At 33.5% G+C, this 18,487-nt stretch overlaps 1 protein-coding gene and 1 non-coding gene across 4 annotated transcripts; both read left to right on the forward strand.

The window, feature by feature from the left end:
• Nucleotides 1-1,657: 1,657 nt before the first annotated feature.
• Nucleotides 1,658-13,992, forward strand: LOC120081158 (coatomer subunit beta'-2-like). 3 transcript variants are annotated; one of them, XM_039035858.1, is made up of 25 exons: nt 1,658-1,887; nt 2,464-2,484; nt 2,577-2,638; nt 3,387-3,441; nt 3,565-3,601; nt 3,720-4,045; nt 4,140-4,271; nt 4,367-4,515; nt 6,609-6,677; nt 6,942-7,092; nt 7,179-7,244; nt 7,916-8,104; nt 8,775-8,915; nt 8,997-9,071; nt 9,250-9,426; nt 9,537-9,628; nt 9,727-9,843; nt 10,654-10,768; nt 10,908-10,979; nt 11,076-11,272; nt 11,373-11,466; nt 12,476-12,582; nt 12,801-12,924; nt 13,147-13,341; nt 13,553-13,992. In XM_039035858.1, exons 1-24 carry the CDS (start codon nt 1,885-1,887, stop codon nt 13,321-13,323), a joined length of 2,748 nt encoding a protein of 915 aa, XP_038891786.1. In that variant the 5' UTR covers nt 1,658-1,884; the 3' UTR covers nt 13,324-13,341; nt 13,553-13,992. The 3 variants fall into 3 exon arrangements, with proteins under 3 accessions (XP_038891786.1, XP_038891770.1, XP_038891778.1); XM_039035842.1 differs by having other exon boundaries at nt 1,659-1,887; nt 13,147-13,370; nt 13,572-13,992; XM_039035850.1 differs by having other exon boundaries at nt 1,659-1,887; nt 13,572-13,992.
• Nucleotides 13,993-15,618: 1,626 nt separating this feature from the next.
• TRNAQ-UUG lies at nt 15,619-15,690 on the forward strand. The gene has a single exon. It is a non-coding gene; the product is annotated as a tRNA-Gln (tRNA).
• The last annotated feature ends 2,797 nt before the right edge of the window (nt 15,691-18,487 follow it).

The raw sequence follows: 18,487 nt of genomic DNA on the forward strand, positions 1-18,487 counted from the left end.
TATCGGATAATTAATAAATTATAAATAAATATGATTACCAACTTATCATATCATATTTATAACTTATAGTTTTAATATTATATCATATACAATATATAACCATAGTTCATTTTCTCTATTTTATGGCATTTAATATAAATCATATTTATATTAAATTTAATAACTATGAATCTTATTCATAGAAAATATATTTGAATCATATTCAAATATTTATTCCTCCAATTAATCAATAATGTATCAAATACATTATGTCAATTATATCATATATAATTGAATTAATTGAATTATATCATATATAATTAAATTATCTCTTATTAATTTGAACATTTCACATTAACTCAAAAACTGATTCTCAACTTAAATCCATTGAGCTATCAAGGGGACCTTATGGACCTGTAGCTTGAAACTCCAACAGTACGTGAATAACTAATTAAACTCTTTACTCACATTATCCACCATCCGTTAACTGCCGTACACTCCACTAAAGACCGACAACTGCATTCTTCGCACTATAGATATATTTCTGTGTCCATTGGATATAACCAATCAACAGTAATGATCCTTCACAAATTGCTCATAAGTACAGCTGGGCTAAATTACCGTTTTGCCACTATAGTTACATCTAACTCTTTAAGTACCACTGATTCCTCTAATGTACAATAGATCATAGTCCAACTATGACTAAACCCCTCTCGGGCTAAGAGAGGGTGTGACGCCACATTGTTTAAGACCCGAAATCAGCCTTTAAGGGAGCAATTTATCTACTTACCCTTGCTTTGAGGAAAGAGTGAATTCCATCTTGTGTAGCTGAGTTCCCAGCTCCCTCAATTAGATGAATCCCCAAAATGGTAGGCTTGTTGAGTCGGCGATTTGGCCACTCTCACCCATACAAATCAAAGGACTGCCTTCATAGGTAGGAGTTCACAACTCATTCAGGATTAAGGTCATGTTACCTATGGTCATCCTAGTGAAATGAAAGTCTCTATTATGAACGACGTTATATAACGAGACTAAAAATTTTGTGGTTCGATCTTATACAAACTTCTTTGTATAGAAAATTCCCGCTCGCATGTTTAATACATGAATGATCAGAATCAGATCATTTGTAGCACTTTACAACATTTGTAGCACCTACAAAACGAGTCATACTCGTAGTGTCACCAGGATAAGGCTACAGCCTTATCCATATACTACAGACCATTTAGGTTATCACTTAAACACGATCCACCTGTATGTCTCTATATACATGTTTAAGTTACAACAATTACCACAGATGTTAGTTTATTGGTTTGTAGTTAATGCAACTAAAATATCATATATTTCATAGACAAAAGTGAATAAAATATCATATATTATTAATCACTTAAATGTTTGTTCACACAAGGTTTACAAACTATAGAACTCTACGAGATTTAGGGCATCAACATGGTAGGAGTTTCTCTAATACATGTTAAAATCAATCTAAAACTTTAGCTAATTGGTTGTGGTAAATTTAATTGTATAAACATCTTTAACCAATGTTAAGATTGATTGATTGATTGATTAAAACGTTTAAAATTCTTCGTTCTAATTTAATAAAAAAACCAAGTATAATGTATTCTTAAACTTGTTAGCTAAATTGTGTATAAAATCTCAACGTCCCTCACAAAGTCACATGCCGACATATCGTACTCAAGGCAGTGGTAGTTTTGTAATACTGTGTCAACTACAAACTATCGATCTCTTTGGTTTTCATATTTCCACAGAGGGATCTCCTCTCAAACGAACACACAAGGTTCGAATCCCATCCCCGTTTCATTTCTCTCTCCCTCTTCGTGTACGAATCGTCTGGATCCTCACGGTTTCGGTATTCGAATCCCTTAAACACCTTCCACTGAGTGCAAAATGGTGAGTTTACGATCTTCTTTCGTTTCCAATTCGCTTTACCCTTCTACTGAAGCTTAGATCTGGCTGAAATCTGTTTCGCTTTGGTGTTTCTTGCTCTAATGTTTGCGTGGTTCCTAGTTTCTTCTGTTGAATTTCATTTCCCCAAACTTGCTTTGCTTTCTCTTCGTAATTTGGAATCCAATTAGTCCCATTGTTTTGCTTACGGTTTGGAATTTTGTTCTGTTGTGCCTGCGGTGAAATCATTACTTGAATTCCCTCTGATCTGATGCTTGAGTTGTTACAGTTGAGGAGTGGGTTATCATGGATTAGGTGGAATACCTAGTTGAAAATATATCTCCTCTACCTTCTTCTGGGGATATGGTGATAGAAAGGAAGTGAACTAGTAGGATTTGGACTTTCTTGTTAGAGATACATGATCATCATTCATTGTTTATGATTTTCTTTATCAGTGCTATTCTTATTCATTTCCTTCCTTTTTTTTACCTCTTTTTTTGAGGTTTTTAAAATTTCGTATATTTACTCGGGATCTACTATGGAGATTAATTGGTTTTGTTTTATTTTCTTTCGTGTCCACAGCCTCTCAGACTCGCAATCAAGGTGCATTTTACCAACTATTTTGATTAATCAGGTTTCTTACTGGGTTTATATGTTAATTATGATTTAATTCTTTTATTTTTCCTTCTTTTTAGAGGAAACTTGCTCAAAGGTCGGAAAGAGTAAAGTCTGTGGACTTGCACCCAACAGAGCCATGGTAAGTTTTACTTTCTAGATATATGGAGTTTAATTAGTTCCGTTTGTATGTGTTTATTGCGTTTATACCCTTCAAGGAGTCTAATATTGTAGGAACTTCTTGGAAGGGTTAGTAAAATGTGTTATGGAAAGGAAACTGCTTCAGTTAGATTGGGTACACAAGTTTTGGTAGTTTAACTGAAGATAATAGTCAATGTGTTGGATTATGGCAAAGCAAGGTGTTTGGGTGTAAGAGCTATATGAGTCTTGTGCTCTTATGCTGAAATGATCTAAGCTCCATTTGATAAGAATGTATCTTTTGGTTTTTGGTTTTTTTGAAAATTAATCTTATAAACACCACTCTTGTTTACCTTTTTGTTATCTTCAACCATGTTTTCAAAATCAAGCTAAGTTTTCAAAACTAAGTTTTTAAAAACTTGTTTTTGTTTTTGGACTTTGACTAAGAATTCAAATATTTAAGGCAACAATCATAGTCTGAATCCTCTTAATGGTCACAGTTTAAAATTTTCTTGTAGCTAATTGGAGAGAACTTTTGCACTCCCCGTAAAAAGACCATTTTTTGTATCTCTTTGGATATTTTATTATATCAATAAAATTGTTTCTTATAAAAAAAGAAGAAAAAAAACCATAGTAAGAAAATTAGGAGGAACGAGCATAAATTCCGCCCCCTCCAAAGCATAAAATGTAGTTAGTTATTGAGAACAAAGACAATGGAAAGAACGATAACTGACAGTTTATCATTACTGCAGGATACTGGCAAGTCTGTATTCAGGAACCGTATGTATCTGGAACTACCAATCTCAGGTATGAAAATCTGTGCATTGGATAAGGTCAACAATAGCCTAGACATTCAATTGACTTGATTTTGTCTCTAGCCCCTACTTTTATATATTTAAAATTAACTCTAACCTTTTAATGACTTTTCAGACCATGGTTAAATCTTTTGAGGTCACTGAGTTACCAGGTAATAGATATGCCTTCTCTGTGGTCTGTTTGAGTTTGTTTCCTCCCAAACAGTACTTTTCTTTCACTCTCCTGATCGGGACTCATTTTGCTCGTCAATGTTAATGATGTTTTTGCAGTCAGGTCGGCTAAATTTATAGCACGGAAGCAGTGGGTTGTTGCTGGAGCTGATGACATGTTTATTCGTGTATACAATTACAACACAATGGACAAGATAAAAGTTTTTGAGGCTCACACAGACTACATCAGATGTGTGGCTGTTCATCCTAATCTTCCTTATGTACTGTCTTCATCTGACGATATGCTTATAAAGCTTTGGGATTGGGATAAGGGTTGGGTGTGTACTCAGATTTTTGAGGGGCATTCTCATTATGTGATGCAAGTAACATTTAATCCTAAAGACACCAACACCTTCGCTAGTGCATCCCTTGATCGGACAATAAAGGTAAAATAACCATTAGGTGGGCACATATTGTCCAATTACCCTCTGTTATTTACTCTAATTACCCTCTGGTAACTCTTTGGCCTCCTCTTTGCAGATTTGGAACCTTGGATCCCCCGATCCTAACTTTACATTAGATGCCCATCAGAAAGGAGTGAATTGTGTTGATTATTTCACAGGAGGTGACAAACCTTACCTCATTACTGGTTCTGACGATCACACTGCTAAGGTCTTTATTGGTTAACGAGTTGCTCAAGTGTAGGTGTATTTTAATGGGCACATGTTAGTATGGAATAGCTTATGAGTGTAATCTTATAAACGCAGGTATGGGACTACCAAACGAAGAGTTGTGTCCAGACACTTGAAGGTCATACACACAATGTCTCTGCAGTCTGTTTTCATCCGGACCTTCCTATTATAATTACAGGTTCTGAAGATGGAACAGTTCGCATATGGCATTCAACAACGTATAGGTAACTTTTTCCTGTAAACATTGTGATAAAAGCATAGTATGTGTTGGACATTGCTTATACGATGCATTATTTTTACTTGTATAATTGGAGCAGATTTAGAGAACACATCAGTTATGTATCTTATAGGAGTGTCTGTTTAAGCCCTCAAAAAAATTTTCTTTTATTCTGTTATAGTCACTGCGTACATGAATTAGAACTCCAAACCTTTTGTTTTTTTAACTTGAGTGCTCCTATATGTTGGCATGTTTAGCTAAAAATCTAGTTTCGTTTTGGTTATTTTTAAGTCTCATTTGACACTATTCTCTGTGACCCAATGTCTTCCCTTTTAGCCACAAATTGGAACTTGGTTATCCATATGACTTCTACTTGGAACCTGTTGTGGGCAAGATTTAGAAACAATTCATCTCTTGGAAGAGAAGTTTATTCTCTAAGGAATAGACTTACCCTGGTTCATTTAGTCCTTAGTGGTATCTCAGTTTATTTATGCCCTGTAAAAGATTATGCATGTGTGTTTTGTTTTGTTTTGTTTTTTTTTTCTTGGGAAGGGGTGGAGGAAGGGAAGGGTTCACATTTGGTTAGTTGGGAGGTTGTGGCAAGTCTAAACCAATGGGGCTTGGGGTTTGGATATAGGGATTCTTTAGATGGGCCTTGTTGGCTAAGTGGTCGTGTCGCTTCTCTCCTGAGTTGACCGTTTGTGACATAAGGTTATTATTAGTAGATATGGTCCTCATCCCTTTGCTTCTCTCGAAGTGGGTTTGGAGAGAGGTACCGCCAAAAAAATCTCGGGAAAGCTATTTCGGTTGGGCTCCCTTTCTTTTCTCCGTTTGTTCATTGTCTTGTGGGCGACAAGATGAGTATTTATTCTCGGGAAGATAAATGGTTGGGGGTTAACCTTCTTTGCACATTGTTTTCTCGTCTTTACCATTTATCCAATTCAAAATTCTTCTTTGTGGCTTCCATCTTTCCTTCTTTTCGAAAACTCTTCCCCTGTTTCACTTGGTCTCAACCTTTCCCTTTTTGACAGGGAGGCTATTAGGCTAATGACATTGTTGTTGCCCTCCTTGCTTTAATTGGAGATTTGCTTGAGGAGTGTCTTTGCAAATCCCCATTTTTGGGATAAGGGTAGCTAGTTTTGGTTTGCTTGTTTTTGTGCTATTTTGTGAGGGCTTTCGAGGAAAAGAACAATATAATTTTTAGAGGGGTTGAAAGATCTGTAGGGGAGTTGGTCTTTTATTAGATCTCATGTTTCTATTTGAGTTTTCGCATGTAAAGATTTTTTTATTTTTTCTCAAGGCCTTATTTTGCTTTATTGGATCCCTTTCTTGGGTTAACTGAGCTTCCCTTGCTGTTCTTTTTGTATTCCCCTTGTATTCTTTCATTTATTTTTTTATGAAAGCTTAACTTTTTACTAGTTGTTTTGAAATACTGTTTTTGATTTTTTCAACTGGAGCTTTGTTCTTCTCAGTAGTATCATTAGCTTGCTGCATGTATGTTTTGATTATTGTTGTTTTAATGTTGATTAAGGTCAACATTATTTGGAATGGACAAAGTTTATTAGAGCTTTTACCCTTTGGGTTGATTGGAAACCATAGAGTTTTCCAGGGAGATGAGAGTTTTTTTTATTCTTTTGTGGAATTATACTCTTCTTCTCTTTGCACTAATTGAAAGGTTTTCCTGTAACTTTCTTATCTCTTTGTTTTTTTGTTTTGTTTTTTTTTTTTGTTTTTAGTACAATAGGGGATTCGAACCATGAACCTCATGGTTGCTAACACATCTTGGATGCCAGTTGAGTTATGGTCACCTTTGGCTGTAACTTTCTTATCTTGGTTGAGGCTTTCCTCCCTTCACTTTTGTTTATTTCATGTCTTAAATGGAAAAGTTTCTTTCAAAAGAAGAAGAAGAGACTATAATGAAGTATGACAACTCGGTTTGGTTTGTTTGTTTTTTCTTTTTGAGACAGACAACTTGGTTTGTTATGGTCTGTCAGTTGTTTTTCATAAATATACTTCCCCTACTTTTTGTATTCCATACTTTGTGGAATCGTATCTGCTTCATTGCCATTTCCACTAGTTGTGATTATTTCTGATTTACAGGCTTGAAAATACATTAAACTATGGCCTTGAACGAGTTTGGGCAATTGGATACATGAAGAGCTCACGCCGGTAAGTTGATCAATTTTCTAACGTTAAAATTCTTAGTTACATTTTTTTCATGTCCTGATGTAGGATTTTTGAATGCCATACCTTTATTTCTATCTTTTTTAAAACATTAACTTGAGATCCCTACCATCCCCATCCCCCTATGGTATTGGTTAAATTAGCGTGATGTTATGATCAAGAAGAATTGCATTGAGGTTCCAATGAAAAATTTTCATAATTCGTAAAGTTTTCCATGACTTGAACTGGCTGAAATACCACTCCCTACAGGGTTGTGATTGGTTATGATGAAGGAACCATTATGGTAAAACTTGGCCGGGAAGTACCTATTGCAAGTATGGACAACAGTGGAAAGATAATATGGGCTAAGCATAATGAAATTCAAACAGTAAACATCAGGAGTGTGGGAGCAGATTTTGAGGTCTGGAATGGTTTTATTTGTAACTTTTTTTGATCATTAAATTGTCTCTGGTGTGGCCTTAGTTGTGTGCTTTTTTTGCTTCATAGGTTACTGATGGAGAGAGATTACCTTTAGCTGTTAAGGAGATGGGAACCTGTGATCTTTACCCTCAAGTAAGTTATCTTTACATCTGCATTTGAATTCTCTGTATATTTTGTCATCGACTGGCTGGAGCCTATTCCTTTATCTTATGAAATACCTTTTGCTCGTAGCCTTTAGTGATGTTTGGACTTTTGCACTCTTATTCTGGCAATATGCTGCCATTTTTGCAAACTTAAGAGAGGACTGTGTATTTGCCTTTGGCCACTTTCGGTTATCTGAATATCAATCCATTATAAGGAGATACTTTACCGAATATTTATCTTAAGTTTGTTTTGCATAGTGGTGGTGGTGGGGCCTTTTGATTGCAGTCCTGCAGAACTATTTATAAAGTATTATTGTTCCTTGCAAGGTTGACTAAAAAGAAAAAAAATACAAAAAGAAAATGAAAAAGGGAAACAAAAAAAGAATTCTTCCTTGCATGCTTGAACATATTTTGTATACTATCCCATTTGTTTCAGGTGTAAGGATCTGTTCACATCACATATTGTGTTCAGAGAAAATGCAGCAACCTTTCAGTTGCCCCCATCTCTCTCTTTCTCTCTCAAAAAAAACAAAAAAAAACATGCGGTTTGGTTGCTCATAGAAATAAACAACCTTTTTCATTTTAGTAGTGTAGTATGGAATCTCATTTTTCTTATATATATATATATTTATTTCTCTCTTTCTGGTTCATGGCTTTCAGAGCTTGAAGCACAATCCCAATGGGAGATTTGTTGTTGTCTGTGGAGATGGTGAGTATATTATATATACTGCTCTTGCATGGAGAAACAGGTCATTTGGTTCAGCTTTGGAGTTCGTTTGGTCGGCTGATGGAGAATATGCTGTGAGAGAAAGCACATCAAAGATCAAAATTTTCAGTAAAAATTTCCAGGTTTATCTCTATTCTTATTATATGACTTTTCATTTTTGTATTTGTTGCTTTAGTGTTGAAAGAAATTAATATGACTTTATTTTAGGACCATGGATTTCCTGATCCCTTTTGCTATAAAAGCAGGCATATGCATGCACTTTTAGGCGATTAAGAGCATAGTTACAGAGTGAATTTGATGGAACTTGGGTGTTTTACGACAGCCTCGTGTGTGGATATGTACAGCTAGGATGGTTAATTATATGAGGCCTATATGTAAAGTTGGTCTATTATTAAAAATAATTATACGAGGCCTAAATGGTGCAGATGTAGAATCATGGAATAGATGAATATGAATGTCAGGAGCTGTTGCACAAATAAAACTACTTGTCACTGGTACTTGTGCCTTCTAAGAGAATTCTTAGAGAATGTGGTTAGAAAACAACTATAGAGTTCTACTGCAACAACTGAGCATTCAAGTGCAAAGATACTAAATTAATTACTCAGTAAAATAAGTAAATCTTTATTATTATTATTATTATTTTAAATTTATTTCTTTTATTTTTGTTTTTGTTATATTATGTGTTTGAACTTCGGCCAACTATTGTGCTTCTTGTTCTCTTCAATTTTAAAAAATTATCATTTTTTAATGTTGCCTATTAGAAATTGGAGTTAACTAGAATTAACTTTTCAGGAAAAGAGGAGTATCCGACCTACCTTTTCAGCCGAGCACATCTATGGAGGAACTCTATTAGCCATGTGTTCCAATGACTTTATTTGTTTCTATGATTGGGCAGAGTGCAGACTGATCCGCCGAATTGATGTAAATGTGAAGGTGGGTACAGACTTGCATTTGTTAGCTGGTTTTCTATTTCTTTTGCAATATGGTTCTAATTCCTTTTACGATTGTTTCCAGAACCTTTATTGGGCTGATAGTGGTGATTTGGTGGCAATAGCTAGTGATACATCATTTTATATCCTGAAGTACAATGTAAGAATTCTTGTTATGCCGTTAAGAAGTTGATGGCTTTCAATTGTTCCCTAAACAATATGAATCTGAATCTTGCTTCTCACTGCATCGTGGTTTTGGTGTATTTGTATTTGTATTTGCATGGATTGTTGTGTTGCCTTAAAAGTTGTTTCTCATCTGACAAAAGTGAATATTGCAGCGTGATGCTGTCTCCTCCTATTTAGATAGTGGGAGGCCTGTTGATGAACAAGGGGTTGAAGATGCATTTGAACTCCTGCATGAAGTGAATGAACGTGCAAGGACTGGCCTTTGGGTTGGGGATTGCTTCATTTACAACAACTCTTCCTGGAGACTGAACTACTGTGTTGGTGGCGAGGTACTGTGAATGATCAACATTCAACATCCTTGGTTGTTGACTTTTTCAACATGCAGATATCTCCATCTAATTGCCACAATCTAACTTGATATATAACATCATAATTTCAGGTAACCACAATGTTTCATTTGGATCGACCCATGTATTTGCTTGGATATCTTGCCAGCCAAAGTCGGGTCTATTTGATAGACAAAGAGTTCAAGTATGGAAACTTTAGTCCTTTTCATGGAGTCATGGAATCTCGATTTGATATGAGCTGCATTCAGAAACAGAAATTTGATGCTCTTTATTGTGATGCAGTGTTGTTGGATACACATTGCTTCTTAGCTTGATTGAGTACAAGACCCTTGTAATGCGTGGGGACTATGAGAGAGCCAATGAAGTCTTACCTTCAATTCCCAAGGAGCATCGTAACAGGTAATAATAGTTCAATGAGTTGTTTAAAATTTTTCATGGACGTGTGAAAAGTATTTTGATGTTCAATAATATTTGGTTTCTAACCTAGCTTGTACATAATAAGCTAGATTTGTTTGGATATGAAGGTCATGCCATATCATTTGTTTCCATGGTTGTGGATGGTTCCTGCAACTTCTGATACAATCTGAGATTCATTCAAGTTGTTTGTTTCTTTTTCACTTTCTGTGTTTTGTTTCTTCAGTTCCTCCCCTCAACTTTTACTCCGACACCCAACATTTGACAATCTTTCATGACGTTTGAAATTGAGATGCCAAATCTTACTGTATTTAATTGTATAGAAACTTATGGGATTTTTGTACCTGAAATATTTTGAATCGAAGGGCTCTTATTGTCATACCCTGTGTTCTCTTAAAAGTTGGACTTATTTCGTTTTTGTTTTTGTTTTTGGGGATTTATTTGCCCGTAATCGTTTGCATGGTATGGATATTCCATAGTCTTGGAGTTGAAGTTAGTTTGTGCTTGGTTGTGCTCAAAGGATTCAACTTTTTGATATGGGCCGTTTTCAAATATAGGAAAATAAACCAAAATGTTTCAAAATATAGCAAAATTTCACTGTCTATCTGCAATAGACCGCGATATAAACACAAATGATAGACACAGATAGTAGTCTATCGCGGTCTAACGCAGATAGACTGATATTTTGTTATTATTTCTAAATATTTTCAGCAGTTTTATTATTTAAAATAATTTCCCTTTTGATATTGTCTTTCTAGTTAAGTTTAGCATGATAGTTGACCTGTTCTCTGCTAGTGTGGCTCGTTTCTTGGAAGCACGAGGTATGATAGAGGAAGCTCTGGAAGTAGCTACTGATCTGGATTATAGATTTGATCTTGCGATACAGCTTGGTAGATTAGAGATTGCAAGGGTATGATTAACTTTTATATGTATTTTTATTCATTATTTTATTTATATTAATTTGTTTAGTTTTACTGGATACAGTTAATCGTGCTGTATTAAATTTTCCTCTCTCATGCCCATTAAAAATTTCACTGGCCTACTTGCAGGAAATTGCGGTAGAAGTACAGAGTGAATCCAAGTGGAAGCAGCTTGGTGAATTGGCCATGTCCATCGGAAAGGTTCCTCCCCTTATTTTGAACTGTTGCAAGTGTTTATCTATTGTGTATGTTGATTGACATTTGTTCCCTTGATTTGTTCCCCTGTATTGTTTGCAGTTAGACATGGCTGAGGAATGTTTGAAGTATGCTGTAGATTATAGTGGTTTGTTATTGCTGTACTCTTCCCTAGGAGACGCTCAAGGGATTTCACAACTTGCAACCCTTGCCAAGGAGCAAGGAAAGAATAACGTTGCGTTCCTTTGTTTATTTATGTTGGGTAGATTGGAAGACTGCCTTCAGTTGTTAGTAGAAAGGTGAAAAACAAGAAAAATCTTCTTGCACACCCTCCTGATGTTGAATAATAGTTAATCTTATATTATTTATATAAAAAAACATATATATACTTTTTTACAGTAATCGGATTCCTGAAGCTGCTTTGATGGCTCGATCTTATCTTCCAAGCAAGGTATCAGAGATCGTTGCGATTTGGAGGAAAGACCTGAATAAGGTAAACTAAATGGTTATCTTTATGTTGATTTTCTATTTATTTAAACTAGCTCATAACATGCGAGATACACATGAAATTTACTATTTAATGGAAATTTTAAGAACAAAATAGGAAACAAATTTTTTTTTTTTCATAACCCATTTAATAATATAGGAATTAGAATTTAGATTTCTTTCTTTTTAAACTTGATTTGTAATAAATGTGAACTAAAACTTTTTAAAGCCCGAACCAATATTTGTAACACAATAGTATTTTTTTATTTTTTTTTATTTTTATTTTTGACATAATAGTACTACACATAACCAAGTATAAGTACATATAACAATACCTCTTCATTGCTTAAAATAAGTTTTTGAATTTTCAAAGCTTCATTGTGATACGTTTCCATAGTTCCTTTACGAGGAACAAAAACTTTTTAATTTTCATTAATTTTTTAAAGCTTTGAGTTTTCCGATTAAAGAATAAATTTTGATATCCCTTGACATTTTGATAACTAAAAGAACAATATACAGATAGTATATTTATTGACTGATATATATGTGAATGGATTCATCTATTTGATATGTAGCTACCTTCACCCGAATAGTTGCATCCTATTAGCATCAATTGCACTTATTAGAATAAAAAAAAAACTTATAAACAGTTGCTTCCCATTAGTGAAGGAAAAGAAATAAGAATTTAATAAAAAAATGTAAGGACAAAATGGAGATGTATAGGTTCTCCCTTCATAGTTCATTTTATATATCGTATAGATATAGATGGACTGGTGAAAGAAACATTTTGACGATGTCTCCTATCAACATTGTGGAGGAACATTGTAAATAACTTTATGATGGTAGAGTTCTTCGAAATTGTGAAACATAGATGGTATAACATGCAAAAACTTCTCATTTGGGCCCATGTAGTTATGAAGCTATGATATGTAGAAAGAAACTGCGTTTAATGGGGACTATATTAGCCTTTTCTTTTACGATCTACGACATCTTGATAAACATTGACCGTAATTCAGGTTAACCCAAAAGCTGCCGAGTCATTGGCTGATCCTGAGGAGTATCCTAATTTGTTTGATGACTGGCAAGTTGCACTTTCTGTTGAATCTAGAGCTGCACAGGACAGGTAAAATTTTGCTTTCTTCTTAAGGGTTGCATTGGTTTACATGTCATTTTGTGAACGTGTCAAGGGAAGTGCACAAATGCATGGGCAAGACAGCAAAAATTCATTGGAAGTTTACATTACAAGGTTTTTCTGTTTTGGTGTCCCTATATAGGTAGCTGATACCTGACTTCTACTATACTAAGTGTTATTTTTTTCTTTTTGGTGTGTTTGTTTTTTAGGGGAGTTTTTAGCCCTGCAGAGGAGTATGGTAATCTTGCTGATAGGCCATACACAACACTTGTGGAGGCCTTTAGGAGTATGCAAATAGAAGGGCATCTTGAAAATGGAGACATCGATCATGAGGTATGCCTTTGCACGAGTGAGAGTGAAATAACATCTCAGTTGTAAATGCTGTTTTTGGTTTCGTTACTTGAGGATATGAATCTTAGCCGCGAATCAGGTGATATGAAGAGCATAGTTTGAAGTGTTTGTCTATTTACTCAGTGTTATGGAATCTGGCATTATCTATATGCTGTTGTGGTTACTTCACTTTCTCCCTCTATCCTTTCAACTGTTCTATGACAGGACACCGAACAGAATGGAGGAGAAGAGCAAGACAAGCATATAGAAGAACACAATGGAGATGGGAGCCAAGAGGAGTGCGAGGGTATTGTGGTTGATGCTGATTCAACGGATGGTGCAGTTCTCGTTAATGGTAGTGAGGCTGATGAAGAGTGGGGTACGAATACCAAATCAGCCTAAAAGCAATTGGTTGAGCAAGTGCGAAACGAAATCCAATTTTGTCTCTGGTGATTAGTTGATTCCAAAATGCCATTTTATTAGAACTTCATTTCATTGACCTATATGTCTGTCAAACTTGAATCTGGATGTGTACTGTTTCTGTGACCCCCTACACACAACTCCCACAGTCGCATACACGCTCTAGCTAACGAAGAATTATTGTATCCGATTTGGTTTATAACTTCTATAGGCCATCTGTCTGATTGCAGTGATTATGGCACATAAGTAGGTCGTGCAAGATGATTGGTTCCTGGCTGCTGCATGGAAACACCCTACTTGAGGCTGAGGGAAAGGAAATATTTAGCATGAAAAGGGGGAGCTTTGGTGCCATGATAAACGGCATAATGGAGGACATAGAAGTTTCTTTCACCGTGTCGGGAAACAGCGTCCCAAAAGCCCTTGTCATTCTTTGCAAACTACATATATTATTGTGATTTAGATGTGCCCTTAAATCATGTTGTTTAATCACGTTAGTTTACAATTCATTATCATCCTCTGGCCTTTGTTCTTTAGGATTGTCTTGTGCATCATCGGCATTGAAGAAGTTTCCTACTTTTCTCTGTGAAGTTTTGTATACATTTTGCACCTTACATTGTTGAAATGAGAATTCTCCTGATGCAATTTTCTCAACCTGGAAACGAAAAACTCGACATTCCTCTGTTCGATTGGTTCTTTGTTTCTTTAGATTTTGTTTTGTTTTGTTTTGTTTTGTTTTTTTTTTTTTTTTTTTACTGTCAAGATATTTTCATTTGGCTCCAAAATATATACTTTTCACAATTAGTTTCTATTACATGTATTTACCAAGCGGTTAATTAGTTTTAACAGATTGAGTTAATGAATAGCACTTATTTCCACTTGTCTGTGTAACACTGATATGGTGTTAGAACAAGGGGTTATATATTCAAATTTCTATGATGTCATTCTCTCTAATTTAATATTTTCATTATGAAAATAAACATAGATTAATTGAAATAGTACTTATACAATTCATTATGAGTTAGAAGTTTGATTTTCTTATTTCACATATTGTCAAAAAGAAAAAAAAAAAAAAAGAAGAGATTTTTACTTGTGGGAACTTTTACGAATTTTTAAGTCCATCCGTTTGGGTCAATTGTTGATGTTTTTGCTTCTTGTTTTTAGTCCATTTGTTCCAATTTTCTCCGTATAGTAATTTATGTAACCCAACGACCTTTCTTTTTTTTGGGTTGAAAGGAGGGAAACCACACTTGATGATGGTGTGTGTCTAATAGTTAATGGGGCTGGCTTGTGTTTATAACAATATATACTCCAAACACATATTTATGATTTCAGAATTTTCTCAAATAAATCCTAGACATTTTATCTAGATATATTATTCTCAAATAAATCTAATTTATCTTCAACTGTCCGTGCATGAAACTATACCTATAGGGAATGTAAGATGTAATATTGGAATGTACCCATTTTTTTTGTTATGAAATTTGAAGAGATTAATAAACATAAATAATATAAAGAATTGAATGATAAAAAAAAAAATCATCCAAATTCTATTCTCCCATGGCATTCTGTACAAATTAAATTTAAAATTTACTTATGAGTAATGAATTAAAGAAGATTACATTGAGCGAGATTTTAGTTTTACGTTATTTTGAATAATTCAAATAATCATATGGATCCTCTCTCTCAATTATATTGGTAGTATTTAACACAAACTCTTATGGTAAAGTTACAAACGCGAATATAACATTGATTTCAAGTTATTCATAATATGTACTATCTCCTAATAAAGTAAATGATAAATGCTAAAAAAAGATATAATATAAGAAATACAAAATACAAAATACAAATATGTATACTAAAAAAATATTGCCCATCCTAATTTTTCATTTCGGACACTAACTATATAGATGTACCAACCCAAGTTCTAAAAAATTGTAATAGACTAAAATTTTCCCCATTTATTCGCTGTGTTCAATTACATAAAAATATAATTTTTAGACACACATATTCGAAAAATATATTTATCAAATTAAATATTAAATGGAAAAAGATTGTTTTCAAATATAGGTAAATGAACAAAAATATTTACAAACAATAGTAAAATATCATGATCTATCTATGATAGACCGTAATAAACTGTGATATTTTGCTATTATTTATAAATATTTTTAACAGTTTTGACATTTAAAATAAATTTTTGACGGAAAATACCACGTGCATCGGACAGGTAGAAATTTGGTATAAGAAATAACTAAAAATGAGATAAAAAGATATAAAGGTTCTATGGTGTAGTGGTTAGCACTCTGGACTTTGAATCCAGCGACCTGGGTTCGACTCCCGGTAGGACCTTTTCATAATATATTTTATTTTTGTCAGATTTTTACATAAAATTTGAAACTCGAAGACAAAAAAAAAAAAAGAAGAAGAAAAACTTTGAAATTGTGTGTTGTTAAATTGTGTTGCTAAAAAATAAGATACAACGTTATAACCCTAATATATTGACATTTTTATCGATATTTTGATATTTTTATGAGATTGATAACAATATGAGAGGTTAATCCTCGTTTTCATTATATTGTAAAAAAATTATCAAACACAAAAATGTAAGCAACAAAATATTACTCATGTGAATATAATTAAATAATAAACATTTAATTTGTTTAAAAAAGTGTAGAATATTTATTAACTAATTTTATTTTTTGAAATTTTTATTTTTATAATATTTCTAGAAATATCCATCGACATTAACATTTTATGACCATTCCCATCAATATTTGCAGCATTCAAAATCTTGACATTTCCATTGACATTAATATTTTAAACCTTGGTTAAAATTTTTCAATAATATGGACTAAATTAAAAAAAAATACTAAAATATATTTAGAGAGAAAAACAAAAAATACATTTTCCTTTATAAGTTTTGAGTTTAGTTTTTATTTGCTCCATAGATTTTAAAATATTACACTTTCAGTTCTTTAATTTTGAGTTTGGTTTCAATTTCTCTAGGTTTAAAAATGTTACAATTTTACTCTTCAGATTTGAGTTTTGTTTCAATTTGATTCTTAAATTCTAAGATTTATACTTTTAAACTCATTTTTCATTAAATACTTACTTCAATCTTTGATGTTGATATCTATTAATTAGTTAAAATAATCATGGAGTGAAATTTAAAATAAAATTTAATACCGATGAAAAATAGTGAAAACTTAATTAATTAAAATTATTTTTATATTAATTTATAGCCGTTAATACTAAAGATTAAAAGTGAGCATTTAATGAATAATCAAATTTCAAAGTATAAATCTTAAAACTTAGGGACCAAATTTAAATAAAGAAAAAAAACTTATAAATAGAAAAATCCCAAAAATATTTACATTTCATATCAAAAAGTTCCAAAAGTACAAAACACTTTTGAAACTTTTTGCTATAAAGTATAAATATTTTAAATATTTTTTATATTTAAAAAAGTCCCCTTAAAAAACTCAGATTTCAAGAGTAAAAAATAGTAACTTAGGGACCAAAATAGGACCTTTAATATTAATATGGTTGTTTTCAAAACTTATTAGAGAAATATTGTTGTTTTGAAACTTATTAGAGAAATATTGTTGTTTTGGGAGTTCGAGGCTAGAAGTCGAGGGTTGAGGATTTGATTAATGTAGAGGTCGAACGTTGAGAACTCGACAAACAAAGAAAAAGTTGGAAACAATATGTATATTAGGGTTGTCGAAGATTGAAGTTTCGACATACATAAGTCGAAACTTCAACCCTCGACAAGGAAGCTAAGTGGGTGAAGGAATCTCACTAATTTTGTGATAAGGATCTCGCTCTAGAAAGAAATCTCAATAATTTTGTGATGATGTATTTTAGGTTGTCGAAGGTTGAAGTTTCGACATACATAAGTCGAAACTTCAACCCTTGACAAGGAAGATAAGTGGGTGAAGGAAATCTCGCTAATTTTGTGATGAGGATCTCGCTCTAGAAGAAAATCTCGTTAATTTTGTGATGATGTATATTAAGGTTGTCGAAGGTTGAAGTTTCGACATACATAAGTCGAAACTTCAACCCTCGACAAGAAAGATAAGTGGGTGAAGGAAATCTCGCTAATTTTGTGATGAGGATCTCGCTCTAGAAGGAAATCTCGCTAATTTTGTGATGGGGATCTCGCTTTAGAAGGGAATCTCGCTGGTAAGGTGAGCATCGCTAGGAAGATAGTTTGTTAAAGAAATGCTTGATCTCGCTCATGAGGAGGATCTTGCTCATAATTGTCTTCACTTTATTTACTTTCCATAGAAAATATATATATATATATATATATATATAATATAACCAATAAGAAAAAAAGCTAATAATCATTTAATGAAAAAATAACAACAATAAAAGAATTTTGTTACAACTAATAACTATAATTGAGTAAGTTTAATGAAAGTGCATATATTAAAATTGACTATGAATTGAATAAGTTTGAAAAAATATGGTCAATCTTGATTTTATTATCAAGTAAATTAAAAAAGTGTGAGGTCTTATCACCATGCTGCCTCTGCTTCGATTCCCCTGGCGATTCCCTACATGCATTGATCGACTGCATGCATGCTCCCTCTGCCCGCCACTGATCCGATTCCTCTGCTCCGATTCCTTGCATGCATTGATGCATTTGATGCCCCTCTGCCATAACCTTAATGCCTCTTCAACCACCCCAAAACCATGGTCGAGTGTTCAAACACTCGACCTACATCCTTTTAAACCCCCATCCTCTTCAACTTTTTGCTGACTCACTCCCTCGATATTTGCTGACCCACTCCCAAGCTCACTACCCTTGATTTGCTCACTCCTCTCCCTTTGATTTGCTCACTACTTCTTCATAGCTTATTGCCCCCTCACTGCCTTCGAAAATAAAAGCCTCAGAATCATCTCCTCTCCTCCCATTTCCATTTCCATTTCTTTTCTTGTATTTCGTTTAATACAAATTATTCTCACACAACTATTACTGGTTCGTCACCTCTACTAAATTTTTTTTTTTAAGAATAATTATAAATTTATTTTGTTCTTATATTATTATTTTTATAGATTCTGATTATTTTTAAAAAATTTTTTGTTAGTGTTTTTTCAGATAACATAGATAAAAGAAAAAGGGTGAACAGTTGTCACT

Source organism: Benincasa hispida, chromosome 1, assembly GCF_009727055.1.
Source record: "Benincasa hispida cultivar B227 chromosome 1, ASM972705v1, whole genome shotgun sequence".
Classification (NCBI taxonomy): domain Eukaryota; kingdom Viridiplantae; phylum Streptophyta; class Magnoliopsida; order Cucurbitales; family Cucurbitaceae; genus Benincasa; species Benincasa hispida.

Bases quoted from the DNA above. Each gene is read 5' to 3' on its own strand.
- LOC120081158 (XM_039035858.1), top strand. The intron at 8,916-8,996 runs GTGGGTACAGAC...GATTGTTTCCAG, and splicing joins GAATTGATGTAAATGTGAAG to AACCTTTATTGGGCTGATAG. The intron at 11,273-11,372 runs GTGAAAAACAAG...ACTTTTTTACAG, and splicing joins CTTCAGTTGTTAGTAGAAAG to TAATCGGATTCCTGAAGCTG.